The sequence below is a fragment of the Lethenteron reissneri genome, chromosome 44 (genome assembly GCF_015708825.2).
Source record: "Lethenteron reissneri isolate LAM-NWPU_2019-01 chromosome 44, ASM1570882v1, whole genome shotgun sequence".
Lineage (NCBI taxonomy): Eukaryota > Metazoa > Chordata > Hyperoartia > Petromyzontiformes > Petromyzontidae > Lethenteron > Lethenteron reissneri.
The window spans coordinates 3,803,058-3,823,083 of record NC_083822.1 but is presented as its reverse complement, the minus strand read 5'-3'; the positions used below and the strand labels follow the sequence as shown (position 1 = coordinate 3,823,083).

At 47.7% G+C, this 20,026-nt stretch overlaps 1 protein-coding gene across 2 annotated transcripts in view; it reads left to right on the top strand.

Annotated features, from left to right (window-relative positions):
* Positions 1-20,026, top strand: part of KIF19 (kinesin family member 19) — a 99,858-nt gene that overhangs the window by 40,455 nt on the left and 39,377 nt on the right. For both annotated transcript variants that reach the window (XM_061569879.1, XM_061569878.1), the window contains exon 3: positions 17,823-17,933. In XM_061569879.1, coding sequence (XP_061425863.1) covers positions 17,823-17,933 — 111 coding nt within the window. The remainder of the gene's footprint in view (positions 1-17,822; positions 17,934-20,026) is intronic.

Sequence of the window (20,026 nt, the reverse complement as noted above, 5' to 3'; positions counted from 1 at the left end):
TGGTCGCACCACCTCCTAATAGGCCATGCAGGCCTTCAAAAGTGCTCACCAACAGCACTTTCCCCAGCAGTCCATTTCGGCAACATGGGAAATATTTCTGTTCATATACGGGATACTAAAAGGTTGTGGCATAGGGGTTAGCACACTGCGCTGTGTGTTAAGCCACCCAGATTTGAACCTTGGCCATGCATGGTACGAGAACTTGGGCTAAATTATTCCCCCAGGTTTGACTCAACTTAAAAAAAGATTGCGTGGTGTCACGGCATTTATACTTGAGCACTGAGAGGGTCGGTGACTGGCAGTGTCTTGTCCTTGTGTGTGGAGCTGGCTTTAATCCGTGTTCTCTTACAGAATTTTCCCTGTCACCTGTATAGGAGAGCTGACTGGGGCACCACGGTGATGAGATGTTAACTACCTTGCCTGGTATACAGGAGATAGTGGGTTTGATCCCGTCCCTGACGCCTGCTGTATATTTGGTGTTTGCATCTTCTCCCCGTGGTTGTGTGGATTTTTCTCCGGGACATCTCGAGTTTTCCCTCCACATTTAGAATCAACAACACGCGTTAAGAGTATTTTGGCTGCAATAAATGTCCACGTGATAATCCACTTCGCTGAGCTATCATTTGTGACCGGGTCGCTTCTGAAAAAGTGCTGTATAGCTCAGTGGACCTTACCTGGTAAAAATAAATAGTAGTTCGCCTTGTATGAATGGTTGGCTACATACGGCGCGAAACAAATTCCACGTACTTACGTACAAACACGTTTGTTCCTTCAATAACTGAAATAGCCAATCAGCGCCGAGAGCCCTAAACCCAGCAGGCAGCGTCATTGACGACCGTGACGAGTTCTTTGTCGCAGAGTTATTACAGGGCACTGGAAGTTCCTGTTGGCACAAGCACATTTTTCTCCTTCAATAACTGTTTTATTTTGTGTTGTAATATGTATACAACAAATATAATGTATCTCAAACAAGCACAATGCAGCGCCTGACTCTGTTGGTAGCAGTACCTTATCACCGAAACCAGCAATTGAAAGTAATCTACATTTTATGAATGCACAAAGATCCCCCGTGTAGCCTCAACAGACTGTTGGGGCAAGTGCTGTTAGCGAGCACCTATGAAGGCTGGCACGGCACACGAGGGGGTGGGTGGTCAGCACCACGCCCGGCCGCCTTTGTCTCCCTCGTGGCGATATTTACAAACCACACCAGGGTCCTCCTTCGAGACTGAGACGTGACACTGCGCACGGACACACGCACACCACCCCTGGCTGCCGTGCCCTCTGTCACGTTTCCATTCGGCTAAGGGACATGCGTGCTTCGGCCGTGTTAGTTTGCCCGTGCGCTGTGAGTGAATCATCAATGAAGTCGTCCGCGCCGCGTCCCGCGATGGTTTAGTTCTGGACGATACAAATATTGAGCCGAGTATACAATTGGCGGCCTGTAACGCACAGATCCAGTAAAATGTCTCCTCATATGCACTTGAGGTTTTACACTGGCATTCGCATTTATGGAGCACCTGTTTTACTTGGCCGTTCCTATAAAATAAAAACACTCAGCAAACACCGCACGCGCTGACGCCTAGAGCGCCTGGATCGACCGCACCCGCTGTCTGCGTTGCAGACTGCGAGAGAGACATAAGAATAGGTTTTATCCTTTCTGGCAATAAAACATCAAACAGAAACCTTTTGCACGGAATCAAGTCTGCATTGACCACACACACTTGTGGCACAACATGCTAACATGAACATGCTCTGGTAGTATGTGCGTTGTCTTTGAAACTCATTGGTCCACACCAGAGACAGCTTTCTTTAGAGCCTAGTCTCAAACGGTGTTAGACCTGAGGACGCCAAAAGGCGGACAGCACAAAGACAATGCCACTGTTAAGGGCATTGAGAGCTCGGGGTGAGCCTCCCTCGTCGGGCTCCCTCGTCGTGATGGGCTGGAAACAAAAAGCCACGATTCTTGTTGGCTGCTATGACAATGAATAACGATAGGGCGACGGCCGGGTTGATTGAGGTGCCGTCTTTTGCATTGGGCAAACTCTTGAAATAGCCCCGTGGTGTCGTATCGCCAAGCGGGCGTACACAGACGCCAAGCGGGCAAGTTGACAACAACAACAATACATGGTAACAAAAAAGCGGACAGACCAGGTCATCAAGGTGAAACCTCCCTGGGTTCTCTGTTTGTGTAATGGACGTTACAATGGATAGGTGTGCACGGTAACGCACCTTCCCATGCGCTCACGTTCTAAACGCACACGTGCTGGGCTATAGCGTGCAGCAGTTTCAATCTGTATACGATGTGTCTCATGTAAGATGCAGGGTGTAGGGCAGCCGGGGGGGGGGAGATTAATTAATGTGTAGGACAATCAATTTAAAAGACATGCTTGTTTGCATGTTCACCACAAGTGTGTGTCGTTGATGCAGACCTGATTCCTTGCAAAAGGTTTCTGTTTGGTGTTCGAACATCTTAACTCCTATTCTTAGGTTTTTTCGGTAAAGTCACGTAGGTAAAACATTATATAAACGGAGTGGTAGCTCCTGCAATCTCTCATTTACTTGATACAGCTGTCGTGGCTGTGACGGTTCCACCTGAAGACGGAAGCTTGTGTTGCCTCCGAAACGTCGTGATTTTTATTTTATTTTACTTTTATTAATTTAAATTTTTTACCTACGTGACTTTACCGAAAAAACCTAAGAATATGAATCCTTGCAGTCACGAAAGCTTCAAATCTAGAATCTTAACTCCTCCTGTTTTATTGCCAGAAAGGATAAAATCTGGTCTAATTTTGCATACTTTGCTACTGCCAAAAAGGTCCCAAGCTACATGTGCATGTATGAATGTTGAACTTCTTTCGCACCATACATAGCCAATGCTGTTTCGAAAATATGTTGGTATGACCATTTCCCAAAACACCTATATAAATGTGGCCATTCATATTGACAAGCTGTATGGCTAATGCCAGAGAGACTTTGGGTGTTTTCATATGAACACGAGGAGTCCTCGGACAGACGAATACGACGATACATGGGCATTCCAGGGCATAGCAACGAGTAGCCAGCCCATCAGCTCCCATAAACAATATATGGCTAAAGGGAATTTTTTTTATATGTTTCACCAATAATGAAACGCAGAAGTTCCCCAGCCCCCACTTCTTCCCTCCCACCTCTCCTCCCCCCTTATGTTTTATTCTCTCCTTTGGCCTGAGTTAGAAACTGTGTCCTGGTGCACACTGATCTGCTCCTTTCTAACGAGGGAAATATAAACAGAAGTCAGACTCCCACCTCCCTCTGTCAAGCTGATGTGACTTGTGTTTGTTTGTGCCCTCTGATGTGATTCAGTAAAAAAAAAAAAGTGAACTTTTTTGTAAATATCTATCGGTTTATCCGAATTGTGCTGTCCACATCATCATCAAGCACGTGATGAATAATCCATTCGGGAATATTGCAGGGCAGTGCAGCTCATGTCAGAGTTGTCTTTGTACCACGACTACTCCCAAAAATATCGTCCCAGTGAAATGTTTCGCCCTTGATTATGATTATTATTCCGTATTGATGTACGCACTCACTTAGGCGACGTGATGTCGCTTCTCGAATTTAACCCCAAAAACGACTTCCATTTCATTGGGATATCACCTAGCTTTCAGTGACGATCACCAGTTCATTCCTCTAAAGCCTCCACGTGTGCCGCCGGGATGGGAGCTGGAATGGAGTGAGGCCTGGGATATTTGCGGGAGAGTCGTTAGGTCGGTGAGGTGAGTCACTGTGAAGGTCGGCTCGTGTGCCCTTTCCCGTGCCGCTACGCCTACCTCCGCCAAATTAAAGGGAGCGACTGAAGTTGATGATGCGGGCCGAAATTGGGGAAATGCAAGATTCATGAAATTAATATTAATTTCATTTTTTACCTACGTGACTTTACCGAAAGAACTAAGAGTATGAATCCTTGCAGTCACGAAAGCTTCAAATCTAGAAGAAATGTAAGATATTGGAGTTGCGACTTTTGTAAGAGCTTGGACAACTGTATCGATTTCAACAGTCAATTGCCTTGTTACCGATCTACAAAGGTAAGGCACAATGGTTATCAACCTCCCACGTTTTTTTTTATCTCTCCCAAATATGATTGATTTTTATGGAATCAATACATGTGGTTGATTTGTAGAGACCCCGTTTATATACCTTGCTTGTTCGCATCGTTGTTTGGCCTCTAAGTATTTCATTTGTCTGTTCCCAGCGATCCTCATGAACAATTTTTTAAACTGCGTTATATGACATTGCTTTGTAGTTTTAATGCAACGTTTATTTGTTGTTGCAAGTATGGCACGATTAAGATCGGCATTGGCTCAGCTGATATGTAGAGAGGATCATGACACACCGAGAGAGTGACTCGTGCAATCATAATAGTTACTCTCGAAGGGCGAGACATGTTACATTGGGCACAACCATCGCAGATTTTAGAAATAAAACCGAAAATTAGCAAACACGAAATTTGTTGTTGGGCGCCCAAATATTACGGACCAGAGGTAACTGAGACGCAGGTTTTCGTAGCAAATACAATGAGTCCATACTTATTTTTGAGTCTAGCCACGTAGTAGTTTTATGCTAAAATTAAGAAGGTTGCTTGGGTATTCCTCGGATGTCATGGTCAGCCTAAAGGTACACATTGCTGCTGGTCTTGTGCTAACTTTCATCGTCAGCTAATCTACTTGCTGGCCTCTCATTGGAGGACAAAGTCGCTCGCTGTTACTTGTACTCCTTGATGTCGTATGAGGGGGATGCTGAATCCCAGTGGAGATGATTCTCGCCTCCCAGAGATCCGGCTTGATTTAAACTCGTTTTTTCATGGAAAGGTTCGTGCATAATTGGCCTCTCTAGAAAGTGATGACTCGTGTGTTCATTGTCGGGGGACGCTCATTATCTTAATTGCTTCTGAACGAATGTGCAAACGAAGCTCACAAACAATTATTTGTTGTTGCATGATGTGCCACGTGCTTGAGGAGAGGAATTTAAGTGAATGTCAAGCGGAGAGTGGGTTACATTGGGGCGACAAAAGTACATCAGGTGCGCTTATGCGGCCGTCTGAAACGCCCTTCCTTCCGATATTTTGTGTTTAGCTTGTTGCCCTTGCCCCACACTTCTGATACTGGTAGGAACCACCTGGTTCCACCAGCCCACAGGGGATTATTGTATCCGTCCGTCCGTTGTGCATCCAAAAATGGGAGGGGTTGGGCTGGGTGGAGAGGGGAGGGTGGGGAGGGGCTGGGTGGGGAGGGGCTGGGTGGGGAGGGTGGGGCTGGGTGGGGGGGTGGGAGGGGTGGGGCTGGGTGGGGAGGGGCTGATCACCACGTGGTGCCCTTATAAAACTCAACGTTTAACCTACTCACGCCGGCTTGTGCACGCCCTCACAGTCGGGCATATTTGCGAAATACACCACGCCGCCGTTGACCCTGGCCATTGACTTAGCAACCCAACGTTCCTACCAGCTCCCTCCGCAGGAATGTCGATGTACGGTGCCAAGGAAGTTCACCGTACATACATGTAAATAGCACCTCGTAGCTTCAAATCAAACAGTGGATAAAGAATGACGTCCCTGCTCAGCTATAGGACAGTACTCATTTGCATTTACAGCATTGTTGGAAATCCCATTCTCAAGGCATGGGCCAGTCAAGGTGTAGATAGGGTGGTGACCACTGTTAATGTCTAACTAAGTGGCACTCATTTGATTTTCTGTTAGCGATGATAGGCTTTTCAATTGTAGGTTCAGCAAATGATGATGATAATGATGACAATGCCACTGATGGTGTTGTTGATTCCTCTGGTCATTATTATTCCGCCGATGATGTTATGGAGGCTGATGGTGGTGATGATGGTGATGATGATACAGCGTGTCTTGTTTCAGTAATGTTCCACAACCACAGCGATTGTGGCGTGAATCTCCACGCAAACGCTCAGTCACGTGCAATGCACATTGCTCGCTCACTGCCAGAGCTAACGACATGTGACACATGCACGGATTCTGGGCCAAGGCTGGTGAATATTCAACTTATAAATAAAACGTGACGTACGGCAGCGCGCGAGGTGGGGGGGCGGTCTAACCCTGAGCTCAAGGTGGGCCAGGTGTGTGTGGCCTCGCTCACCTCCCCACTCCACCATCTCTCCCCTCCCAGCACTCGCCTCCCATCGCCTTGGAAGTTTCCAAGCCGTATCCCCATCGTCCGAGGCACGCAAGCGGGGCCGGGCTGGCTGGCACTTCCTCCCGAAGGGAACGGCAAGCGCAGAGGGCGGCCGTTTCTTGAAATGTGCCAGACCCGTGCGCAGATGTAGGGCGCCCTCGTGGCTCGTTAGGGACAGGGCTCACGTAATTGCCTGCCACCCCCCCGCCCACCATCGCTGCACGTGGAGAGAGTAGGAGGAACAGGTGATGAGTGGAGTGGTGTTGTGGATTATTAAAGGAAACTAAATGATCATCGCGTGTTCTCACTGGGGGGGGGGGGCAGGTCGTGGAGACTAGGGTATCTCTGCGTGGGGGACAGCGACTCGAATGGCACACTAGGTCTTTGAGTTCATTTACAGCACGGCTATGGCCGTAGTCTATCCGTGAGCGATGCGCTGGGCGCGGTGGCCCACATAGTGCAGAGCTGATGGATCACACGGGACGCATCACAGGTGACATCACGGGGTACATCACAGGTGACATCACGGGGTACATCACAGGTGACATCACGGGGTACATCACAGGTGACATCACGGGGTACATCACAGGTGACATCACGGGGTACATCACAGGTGACATCACGGGGTACATCACAGGTACATCACGGGGTACATCACAGGTGACATCACGGGGTACATCACAGGGCGGCGCATTCCTGGTGCACCACGTGACCGAGACTTCAAACCTGCGGCTTTAAGAAAGGGCGGTATGTGGCAGCAGGTGAAGTCGGTTGCTTTCCTATTAGATGGATGTGGATGTTTCGCTGTTATTCACTTCCCTGCGCGAATTTCCTCTAGTCATTCCAATTATCTCCCAAACACGAGTATTGGTTTTTTTTACGAATTGGAAAACTTTCCAAAATAGGACCCTCATTTGCATTGATAAAATATTACAATATTTGGTTGAAAATGTGCTTTCATAACTTACCAATCAGTGAAGGACTCTGACATGGAGAGGGGGGCTGCATTTAAGTCAGACACGCGCGCGGAATAACACGAAGCATGCCTGGGCTTTAATCGCATCAAGGACACTCCGATAATGTGGCAGCTGCCTCTGATGTCTGGTTCACTGGACCCGAACATCCATGTTGGAGCAAAGTGCTCTTAGGAGGTTAATCAGCTTTCATACAATGCTTGGGACAAGATGATCATCATTCATTTCGACTCATACACTTACAATCAACACCTCTAGGCTTTCTTGCAAAATTGAATTCACGGTATATTAAGCATGTTAAGTTGGCATCTTTTCTTGTTCATGTTTTTGTTTTTTGTTTGTTGCGGTTGCACCCGATTCAAGAGCCGAATGGCTCACAGGGCTATACCAAATAAATGAAACTGATCATAGCTATATAATTGTCATGATTCGAGCTTGTGATTGATTCAAGCATTGTTTGTTTTGAACAATCTTGATTGTTTTGTTTGTATTCTTTGTTATTTTTCTGTCTTGTTTGTACAGTTTTTCGCCCTCCATTATCCATATTTTTTCAGGAGTAAAAAGCTTGCATACAATTTGTATCGATCGTGAAATAATAAATTCCCAGCTAAATTTTAATGATGGGCATGTACGCATCATCACGTGCCTAGCAATCCGTTCGCACGTGCATTTAGTGCATTCAATCGCTATTTATGTGCCCGGAAAATCCGCGCTGCATTTGAAGACTTTTACAAGAGGGTCCTGCTTTGGGGAGTTTGGCCAATTTCTCTTTGATAAAATGTTGAGGACGCGGGGAAGAAGTCAGTGTGTGTGACGCAATCTGAAGGGACGATACGCAATACTTGGCAGGGCTGAGCTCACCCGAATTGAATTAATGAACAGCTTTGCGATAACCATAACCCTGGCATTATGAGCAGAGACCCCGACGCATCAACTGTGATGTAATTAGATAACACTCAGCTCGAGCTGCTGGTACTATAGGCTGGCCTTGCAAATCGCATTGCTTTGTAGATCCTAATGCGACTGGAGAGCACCCTCTCTGCTTATACGCACACAAAGACAAAGACCCCTCGTTTAGCCTCGCAGACTGGAGGAGCAAGTGCTGTTAGTGAGCACTTGTGAAGTCTGGCACCGCACACGAGGAAGTGGTTGTGTACCACCAGCACCGTGCCCAGTCTCCCTCGTGGTGATGTTTACACTGAGTCGACCTAGGGGAGGCCTAGGAACCGGTTCAGATAATCGTCACTGGAGTTGGTGGCTGTGAGAGGGAATTGAATTCGGGTCGCCGGGTTTGTAGCGCAGCGCGCTAGCCACTACACTACCGCTCCCCATACAGACACAAAGACGCACAATCTCTGTCTAGACTCCGAAGAGCGGCTCGGCCTGGGGTTAGTTTGGAACTATTGTGCGTGTCGGTCACCATGGTAATACAATCCTGTTGGTCGGTAGGGTCCCAGTTTCCATGGGAACTCCCTACAATATGCGTGTGCGTGTGTCCTTGTGTGTTTGAATGTGAGGAGCGGGAGTTCAGCTGTCAGTGCGTTGCACTACGAACCCGGCGACCCAAGTTCGACTCCCGCTCACGGCCAACACCAGTGACGATTATCTAAACCGGTGCTGGGCCTCTCCTAGGTCGACTCGGCCTCAAATGACTACCTGGTACGATATGTAAACATCGCCACTGGGGAGACAAAGGCGGCCGGGCGTGGTGTTGGCCACGCCGTTGCCGGCCTTCATAGATGTTCGCTAACAGCACTTGCCCCAACAGTCTGTGAAGGCTACACGGGTGGGGGGGGGGGTCTTTGTCTCTGTGTGCATGTTGAATGTGTCCATCTGTTTGTGTCTCTTGCGTGCGTGTGCTGCGTGTGCTGCGTGCGTTTGCCTCGTAGGGGACTCGTCCGCTGCCAGCATGTGGCTCCACACGCCGAACCGCGAAGCCGATTCTAGCCCTGGGTTCGACCCAAGGCCGTAGCCATGGAGTCAACATTGGGGGGGACCAAATCTTCCAGGGGGTCTGGGGGTCCCGCCCCCCAGAAAAAAAAATCTACATTTGAAAACGAATTTCCTGCCATTTCCTGCCTAAAATATTAAAACATTTACTAACACGTAGGATAGACTTTTTATTTATTTTTTACAATAATGTCTAATAGTGTATTGTATTACATTGCTCAGTTTTTTTCTTTTTTTACCTTTTCTTGTTTCATTGTATGTGATGGCAGAGATTAGGGATTAATAAAGTACAACCATAACCACAATCATATAAACAGAAATCTATTTTATAGCAATATATTGGTGGGGGGACATTTTGAGCATATTTGAATATTGGGGGGGTGGGGGGGATGTGTGTCCCCCCCCCCCCCAATATATTTTATAATTACGGCCTTGATTCGACCACAAGTCACGATGCGCACCGTCACTCGTGGCAACCGTTATCTGAACCTCGCCCGGACCTCCTCCTGTTGGACCAATTAGCCCGATACAACAATCGTGATGTGATGGGGCCAACTGAAATCTGGAAAGGGCGCTGTATACATCCTAAATAGAGCCGAATAGAAAGGTAGCCGGGAGTGCGTTGTGCTGTCCCCACCCAACACTCAGCTGCGTGTCGTATTGGCCTTGATAGGGGATCGCTAACAGCACTGGCCCCAGTGTGAACACGTACATGGGGTGGATGTCGGGGCCCTGTGTATCTGTGTGTGTGACGATTATCTGAACCGGCCTTGGGCCTCCCCTAGATCGACTCAGGTGTAAAAACATCGCCACTAGGGAGGCAAAGGCAGCCGAGAGTGGTGCTGGCCATCCACCCCCAACAGTCTGTTAAGGCAATACTGGGGGGGATCTTCATCTTTGTTTGTGCCTGGCTGTGCATGCGTTTATGTACCTTCCCAGGATAATTAGATTAATTAGATCGGGTAAATGGTGCGGCGTAAATCGTAACGAAGTTTCGCGGCTTAAACGCAGCGGTGAAAGCGAGAGCTGTCGCCGCTAATCTCGGCTCCCTGCGTTTTGTTTCTTGTCTTCGCAAGGAGGGGGGGGGGTGGTTGAATTGGGTTGGGGGGGGGCACGTGTGAAACGCACTTTACACTAATCCCGGCTCGCTCAGCCCGGCCAACAAAGTGAAGGGGCAACATTTTTTTTTTTAGAAACCCACATTCAGCGGCGTTCGGCGAGTGGCTAAGTGCACACATTGTCCCCGGCGGAGGGACGGCCAGAGGAGTGCTGTCGGTGTTTTGGGCGTCCTCGCTCCGACACGCCGGTATCGAGCGGCACGAGTGGACTTCAGGGGTGGGCTTAAAACGGCAACAGTCAATGGCCACGGTCAATGGCTCTTAAGGAATGGCCGTGGCAATTCTGAGCACATTGCACTTTTGCTGGTGTCTTGCAGTTTTCTTTAGCGCGTTTTTTTGTTAAGTGCCGTTAAGTTAAGAATGCAACGATAATGCAAATGTTGGGAGAAAGAAATATGCTGTGGTGGTTAAAGTCAAATAGTCGTAATGTAATTGATTTATGTTCCGTCATAGGGCAATGTAACTGTAACCTCAAACTAACATTGGTTGGCAATATAAGTTGTTTTTCAACCACAGTGCTTACATAAAGTGTATGTGACTGCAAATATTATTAATATAACTGGCACAAGGAACATTATACATGCAGAAACCTACGGTTAGTTTTTAATTAATTAAGTTGGTCGCATTCAAACTGTGTCGTTCCCTTAAAGATAAAAAAGATGCAGAATTCACTCATTTGCATTGCATTCAGGGAACATATAAAATTATAAACTAATAAAACACCGCTTACACTTGAATGTCTCAAATAGAAGGAAAACAACAGCGAAGGCTGTCATACGGGGCGATGGTACAAACTTGAACATTCAGACAAAAATAATAAATCATGAAAAAATCTAAACGAATTGGGCCGATTGAGCGGCAGCGTTACACAACGTGCCCACAGCGGTCTCAGCAGCACGACGACAGATTGACGCAACAACAACAACAACCAGGAGCGTCCGCCTAAATAAACTCCCATCCTTGCATACATTATTATTTTGTAAGGTCACGGGGGTGTCACGACACAAAGGGCATGACCTCGCGTCTGGTTCAGTTGACCTGATCCCTCTCCAGTCAGCCCTGGCTTACCTTATCTAACGTTTAACATTGCCAAGGCTCCAAAAGTGTGATTTGAGTGCCACTAAACCAGCTTCACGCCTGCGTGGCTCAGTAGAGGGTGGATGGGGTGGGGTGGGTGGTGGTGAAGCACCACTGGGCAGGATGAAACGTGCAGGCACGTGGTGCGGGTGCAGCGAACGCTCCTGAAAGTTCACCGGAGCAAATACACCGGTGTTTGCCGATGGCAAACACATCTTCTGGCAGGAGGCTCGTGAAGGACGATCTCCTTTTCTCAGGCCCGGGTGCCGGGACACGGAAAAAAATACACAACTCCGCTCCGACGGCGCATCGAGAAATAAACGGCTCCAGCTCACGGCATGCGAGCCGAAGCGAGCGTGGTGTGAGAAAAAAAATCACGATTGGGGGAAAAAAACGCACACGGGCTTTTGCACTCACAAGCAGGCCCGCTTAAGCCGCTCTTCCGTCCCCACGGGGCACGGCCGAGGCAGGCGTGCGGGTGCGAGCGGCTCCTGTGAAAAACAACGACGGGTATGACGGCGAGTTTCTCCTCACTGCCTCCGTACGTGTTCCGAGTGTAACCGATATATGGGGTAGAGCAGGGGTGCGGTGGTTAGCCGACCGCTCCGTGAACCCGCTTACACGGAGTTCGAATCCCAGGACGTGGCTACCTTCTGTGGCAAGGGTTGTCTGAACCGGCCCTGGGCATTTCAGTTCACCAATCCGCATTGACCAGCGTGGTAAAGTATGGTCATTCAACCCTATGCAATATAGTGAGTCCTTCATCCAGAAATGGATTGACAAACGCCTATACATTGTTTATAGAACATATACATATTTTATTTTGAATTTGTGCTTATGCAATATCACGAAATTAACTTCTTTATTTTGAATACAAGTGCAAGTGGAGGTTGTTGAAAACGTGGATTGTGGATGGGACACATGTGCAGTGTGGAGGTGGGCAAGCCAGGCAATGGATTTGAATTCAGAGATCAGCAAACTAAGGGGTAAACCAAAGAGCCAAATGGTGAGATAATGTCAGAGCAGTCCGTGAATGTCGGTTATGAACGTTATAAAAACCTTGGGATCCAGCAGAAGGAAGCAAATGATGAAGTATGGTGGCATCAACAGTAGTGGTCATGGTAACCTCTTGACCTAGATTTTGATATCACTTATGAACCAAAATAATCCATGTGCCAGAGCAGTGCAGTCGGGCTTAATGCTTCAGATAGTCGATAAAATGAAATTATGTGAAAACCCAGTAATTTAAAAAGTTTATCACATAATTAACTTTCACTGGCCATTTAACTAAATTGGGACCACTTAGAATTTGGCTCCGCAGGTGGTACTGACGGGTTAAATATTTGACCCAGACCCATGAATAAATGAACAATTTAACATTATATTTGAGTCTATTGCCCATGGCAGAGACAAACAATTTGGCAAACATGAGATACCCCACGGGACTTCCAGCATCTCCTTTAAATAAACCGTTTGACCTGCCTGGAATACACAACTCGATAGCTTCATAAACGTGTTACTCCATTTGATTTCATACCTCCAGTTGATGGATATAGTTAATTTAAGTGCAAATACCAATTCAGGATTGGTTTAATTACGCGGTACAGACTGTGTTGCACGTGAGAATGTTGCTATGGAACTAAACTATAAACTTGTTTTTATTTTACCAGGTAAGGCCCACTGAGCAAAATAGATATTTTTCAGAAGCGAACTGACCGCAAAAAATAGCTCAACGAAATGGCTTATCGTGCGGAATTTGTAGCAGCCAAATACTCTTAAAAGCATGTTGATTCTAAATGTGGAGGGAAAAACCGAGATGTCTCGGAAAAAAAGTCCACACAACCACGGGGAGAACATGCAAACTCCAAATATACAGCAGGCGTCAGGGTCCGGATCGTACCCACGATCTCCTGCGAACCAAGCGAGGTAGTTAACATCTCACCACCGCGGAAAGTTGTTGACGCACTTGATCCACTTGTGCACACTCCACCCACGTTTACTCATCCCTCCGTAATGTACCATCGCTCTGTGACTCACTTAATAACATTCAGTTTCCTTAATTTCATTCAAATTTTGCTGTCGGTGTCATGTCCTGAGAAGAAGAGTCCGTTTGGAACTCTCGTAGGGCAATGTTCGACCAAGCGTTAGACAAGGGACCCCAGAGGAGAATATCACGGAACAAATATTGAGATCACTCAAAGTGACATCGCCAATACCGGGGATGCAGCACTTTCACGCATACCCTGCTCCAGAGATATTTGTCATTTGTAAAAATTGCAAACCATGTGTTTTTTTCTCTAAACTGGAATTTATTCAAATGCGATGAAAACCCACATTTTATGTGTTGGGGGTTATTTTTCTACAGTCATGGGTGACCAGGCTAAGGCCATCAACTCGCTGCACTCGGGCACATTTACGAGTGGCCGAAACTCGGATTTGAACTCAGAATCTCAGCAGACCGCTCTCCTAAGCCACGCAACCGCCTCCCATGTGACTTTGTTTTTTTTCCATTTGGCTCTGCAGCACGTTTTTTACCGGTTTACAGGAATACAGTAGTGGTGCGCGTGTGTGTGTATTAATAAAATACTCCCAGCTGTCCAGGGACCGTGGCGGTTTCTACCGGGCAGATGCTTCACGTTTAATTAAAAGGCTTCCGTCCAGTGTCAGACGGCTCTTATGCACAACCGCCGTCGCATACCAATCCGAGTCCGTGCGCCCTGTTTTATTGATCATCGCAAACCGCCCCGTGGCAGCTGCTCCTGCTGCTGACGCCACGGCGCTGCTGCGAGGCTACTTGTAGCAGCAGCAGCAGCAGAGGTGAGGCGAGGCGAGCTCCTCGCCGTCCTCTTTGAACCCCGCCGTGGGAGCGATTCCGTGGCCACTCGAAGTGGCCATCTACAGAATAACGGACGCACCCCCCCCCCCGTTCCCGCCTGCGGGGGCCTCTTCAGCCGCATCGATCGCGAAAAGTGACCTGCGACCTCTTTTGAAACACCTGCCAGCCAGGGCTCACAGCACAATAGAGAAACAGGGGCACTCACGGATTAAGTGGGCGTTTTTGCACGGTTTTTTTTGGGAGTGATATTAAAGGGTGGTTTTGTTTTCCACCAATCCAACCTTATTTTGGTAGAATTTTACTTTGGTCTTCGGTGCTGCCCTGCCATCGACCAAGATGACCTTTATCTATCAAGCGTTGGGGCTGAGCCTACCACACCGAGTACTCGTTTAGGACGGAGTTGAGTTGACCTCGTGGAGGCCCCGCACAGGTTCAGATACCGATTACAATGATATTGTGGATCATGGTAAAGGGTTGAAGCTGGGTGACTGGCAGTCGTATTCTTTGGGTCTTTCGGTAAAGTCACTTAGATGGTTCAAAGAAAATAACCAAAAACTACGACGTTTCGATCGCAACACAAGCGGCCGCCATCAAGTGGAGAAGAAAGGGGGGTTAGCCTCTAAAGGCAAACTGTTTTTAAAGTCACGTAGATAGGTTCAAATACATTTAAAAAAACTACAATGTTTCGATCGCAACACAAACGGTCGTTTTCAGGAAAAGGGGGGCTTCAAATGAGCGTAGCCCAAGTGTCAGAACGGAGTGGACGGGGCACAAGGGTCCTGGAGCAGCATGGGCGGAGGAGCTTATGTTAATGAGAGGGATTAAAAACGGTGGGCTGCTACACGTAGGGTGCAGAAGGTGATGTTAATGTGATGGGGGGTTAAAAAACTGGTGACCAACCGATAGTGCTGAAATGGCAACATTACAGTCAGTTACGACTGAAACTGGTTGATAACGTCCTTCCAGTGATTGCTCAGTGTGTACCCAACTTCTGTAATGTTGCCATTTCAGCAATGTCCCCATCACATTAACATCACCTCCATCCTGCACGTAGCAGCCGACCGTTTTTAATCCCTGACATTAACATAAGCGCCTCCGCCCATTTTAAACCTTTATAAACAGTTTGCCTTTAGAGGCTAACCCCTCTTTCTTCTCCACCTGATGACGACCGCTTGTGTTGCGATCGAACCGTCGTAGTTCTTTGTTATTTTCTTTGAACCTATCTACGTGACTTTACCGACAGACCCAAATAACATGAATTCCTGCAGTCACGAAAGCTTGAAGTCAAGATTTTACTGGCAGTCGTGTAAATGTCCAAGCCACTGCTTCCCTGCACAATGCACACATATAGAAAATAAATTTTCAAGGTATATATTGTTTTTTTCTAAACCTGTTAATTGATTTCAGCAACAGCAAAAATGTATTTTAGCCTACGTTGTGCATCTATGTTGTTCATTTTTCGATTTAAAGCTTTCGTGACTGCAGGGATTCATCTTCTTGGTTCTTTCGGTAAAGTCACGTAGAAGGGAAGTAATAAAATAATAAAAATAAAACATAATAAAACAATTCTCACGACGTTTCGGCCACAACGCAAGCAGCCGTCCTCAGGTGAAAACCAGGTCCGTCGAGGCGACAGAGTCTGAATGAAACAGCACACGGGCTTAGAGCATATATATAAGCTGGGCGCATTGACAAAGGAATTTGCATATCAACAGGAATTTAGCATATTTATGGGAAATGCAGGAATGTAATTAGTACTGCATATGCATGTGCATTATGCAGGATTAACAGCATCAAAGGGAGCTGCAGCTACTGCTGCTGCAGCAGTTGCTGCTGCTGCTGCAGTTTCTGCTGCTGCTGCAGTTGCTGCTGCTGCTGCAGTTGCTGCTGCTGCTGCACTTGCTGCTGCTGCTGCACTTGCTGCTGCTGCTGCACTTGCTGCTGCTGCTGCACTTGCTGCTGCTGCTGCACTTGCTGCTGCTGCTGCACTTGCTGCCTTATCCATTTTAATATAACACTATGTATTATTCTACCCACCCTAATGTGTATCATACTGCTATATGTTTACTGCACCATGCCAGTGAGTGGAACGCGGTCTGAAAGTCACCGTTAACGTGAACACAATCAGTTAAGATCCGAAATGGTTTATTACGTCCTTCCAATGATTGCTAAGCCAGAATCCATCTTCTCGGTTGAAATTGTCTCTGTGTTTGTATATGTGGATCGCCTCATGAACGAATCTCTCATGATAGCCAGATGGCTTGCAGAGAACCTCTGTCTTGGAGAAGTCAATTCAGTCAATTCAGTGGGCTCACATGACATTGACTTCTCCAAGACAGAGGTTCTCTGCAAGCCATCTGGCTATCATGAGAGATTCGTTCATGAGGCGATCCACATATACAAACACAGAGACAATTTCAACCGAGAAGATGGATTCTGGCTTAGCAATCATTGGAAGGACGTAATAAACCATTTCGGATCTTAACTGATTGTGTTCACGTTAACGGTGACTTTCAGACCGCGTTCCACTCACTGGCATGGTGCAGTGTGCAGAGTAATGTATGGTGTCGTAATTGTACAGTAAACATATAGCAGTATGATACACATTAGGGTGGGTAGAATAATACATAGTGTTATATTAAAATGGATAAGGCAGCAACTGCAGCAGCAGCAGCAAGTGCAGCAGCAGCAGCAAGTGCAGCAGCAGCAGCAAGTGCAGCAGCAGCAGCAACTGCAGCAGCAGCAGCAACTGCAGCAGCAGCAGAAACTGCAGCAGCAGCAGCAACTGCTGCAGCAGCAGTAGCTGCAGCTCCCTTTGATGCTGTTAATCCTGCATAATGCACATGCATATGCAGTACTAATTACATTCCTGCATTTCCCATAAATATGCTAAATTCCTGTTGATATGCAAATTCCTTTGTCAATGCGCCCAGCTTATATATATGCTCTAAGCCCGTGTGCTGTTTCATTCAGACTCTGTCGCCTCGACGGACCTGGTTTTCACCTGAGGACGGCTGCTTGCGTTGTGGCCGAAACGTCGTGAGAATTGTTTTATTATGTTTTATTTTTATTATGTTGTTCATGTTTGCGTATCGTACACACGTGTTGATTGTAAAATAACGGCGATTCATTGCAAGCGAGATAATGTTGATGACACTGAAGCAATAGCGTGACTAGCATGGGTAGGGCGTCCTTTACCACCCCGCCCCCCGGTAGCCAAAGCTATGAGTTGGGGCCCCCTTGACAACCACCACGAGATACGTTTTTAACAATGTAAAATAATAAAAACGTATTTAAAACAGAGTGCCCCCTACATCGTTAAATGTTCGAGACCGTGAGCGTAACACTGTGATTAGGCAAGAGGAGCCATGATATATTACAGTCGAGGTGCGACAGACCGTTCGAGACAAATCATTTATTGGGGCGCCACCTAATTTAGTTGACTACGCCACTGGACCGAAGACAATTTTGGTAAAGCATGTTTTGAACGTTGACGATGGTAACGTTGATGGCTGCGTTGCTGATGTTTGGTGATGCCGTTGGGGATGACGACGACGATGATGATAATGGCATTGAGGTTCTGCGACGTTGCTGATGTTGGTGATGCCGTTGGGGACGACGACGATGATGATGGCATTGAGGTTCTGCGACGTTGCTGAAGATGACATCACGTGCGGTCTGTGGTGGTGCTCGGCAGATGGTGGTGCTCATGGATCCCATGGAAGACCCTGACGACATCCTCCGGGCAAACCGGTCTCGCGAGAAGACCTACATGTTTGACGTCGCGTTCGATTGCACGGCCACGCAGGTGAGGCCTCTCGATCCACTCTCACCCTGTTGGCTTCTCACGAGGGTTGCCACCTGTCCTGTTTTCCCCGGCTCCATCCTCTTGTTCATTGTCAGTTTCACAAAAATAATAACAATATTAAACCACTCGAGACCAGTGCCTTTACATGTAGCTCTCCCCTCTTCCAGTATTGTGAGATATTATTCTATGCATGTTGAACTTCCTTCGCACTCTACGTAGCTAACCATGACGAATATCTGCATCAGTCCTCCCCTAGATCGACTCAGCCTTAAATGAATACCTATTACGGTATGTAAAACATCAGCACTGGCGAGACAAACGCAGTCAGGCGGGCCGTGGTGCTGACCCCACCACCCCCTCGTGTGCCGCTCCGGCCTTTACAGTTGCTCGCCAACAGCACTTTCCCCAAACAATCTGTCGAAGGCCATACGGGAGGCACCTTTGTCTTTGGGCGCGCGCGGCGTCTGTGTGCGCGGCCACGCGTGCCTGGGGCCGCGTGACGCTGTGCCCTCACGTGTCCACGCTCACCCCGTCCCACGATTATTTTAGTTTTCCCCCCCCCCGCATTGTTTCGCGAAGAAGGTCCAGCGTGGTAGCTTCACGCGAGGCTGCACGAGAAGAACGTGCGGCCGAACGAACGCACGGTTGGCGGATTTTAAAAGGAACAGAACAAGAATAGAAAACTTTTCTTTTTTGATCTGCTGCTTCTGGTAAAGTCAGGAACTATGGCTCACGTGGCTCATTCACCGTAGGCGAGTCTGTTAGGGGGTGTTTGTCTCACCTACCTCGTGCCTTTTATTCCGTTTTGTTGTTACGCATTTAATTCCGTTACAATAATCTACAGATCGTCGATGGATACCATCTTCCCCATGCTTGGTCAGTCATGGTTTTTTTTATTGATATCCTACTTGCCCATGCTGGCCATTGTGAGTGGTTAAAGAGGACTCGTTCAGAGATGACTCACTCGTGATGTTGAGCCAGGAATCAAACTTAGGTCACCGGATTCACTGTACAGTGTGTCAACCACTGCACCACTAATGCATGTTTAGCATTTCAAACACTGCTAATGTTTATACTCAAACACAAACACTGCCGCTCCACCCACAATTCCTCGATAATTCTACTCATGCCAGTTGGTCGAAGAGTCAACGTGTTTCCTTGTTGACAACTTTGCAGTGATCATAAATGAATAATTTTAACCGAACAGTGGAAAACTATTCAAACATTTTTTTGTTATTTCACCAGGTAATGCCTACCGAGCTCTATCGTTCTTTGTCAGAAGCGAGCTGGCCACAAGCGATAGCTCAGCGATGTGGCTTATCACGTGGAAAATCACAGCAGCCAAATACTCTAAACGCACGTCGATTCTAAATGCCGAGGGTGAATTAAAAAAAACCACGGAAAGTTGCTGATGCAACGCTCAGATGTCGCTGGCGCGAGCCTTGGTGCCCAACGCCGTGATCGCCCGTGTTGATGTTGATGCTCGCCCCGCGTAACCATGACCGCGATTCCCGCTGTGACTGCACGCGCGCCGTGCAGGCTGAGCACAGCGACGTTTACAGACGGGAGACGGAGAAGAATGAGAAGGAGAGAAAGTCTCACGGAGCAATTGCGATCCAGATTGTGGAACGCGTGCTCGCGCACAAAAGGCCGTGCTGCACATCCGACTTGCTCGTGCGTTGGACAGTCCACTGCCAATGTCTAGGGAGGCTCAGGGAGGCAAACACAGCACCCCCCTCCCCCCCCGCAGCGATGGTTTACTGCACGCCTCTGCAATGTTGTTACACAAGCACGGCAAAGACACAGCTACAATAGCGGATGTTTTACAAACTAGGTTTGGAGCAGCATTGTAACGGTCTGGTCAAACACCCAGCGTTCTTTCCACCTTGTGGAATCGATTGTGACTCGGTGAAGGGCATCTGATGCGGAGCGTTAAACCCGCGCGCGTGCCCGCGTGAAATCTTTGGGGGTTTTTCGGGCTGCCGATGCTTTGCTTTGGTGAAGATTAAGTGAGCAGAAACTCTGAATGTTCTGTACAAACGTGCGCGCACACGCACACACACAAATATACCCACACTTAGCGATACTGACTC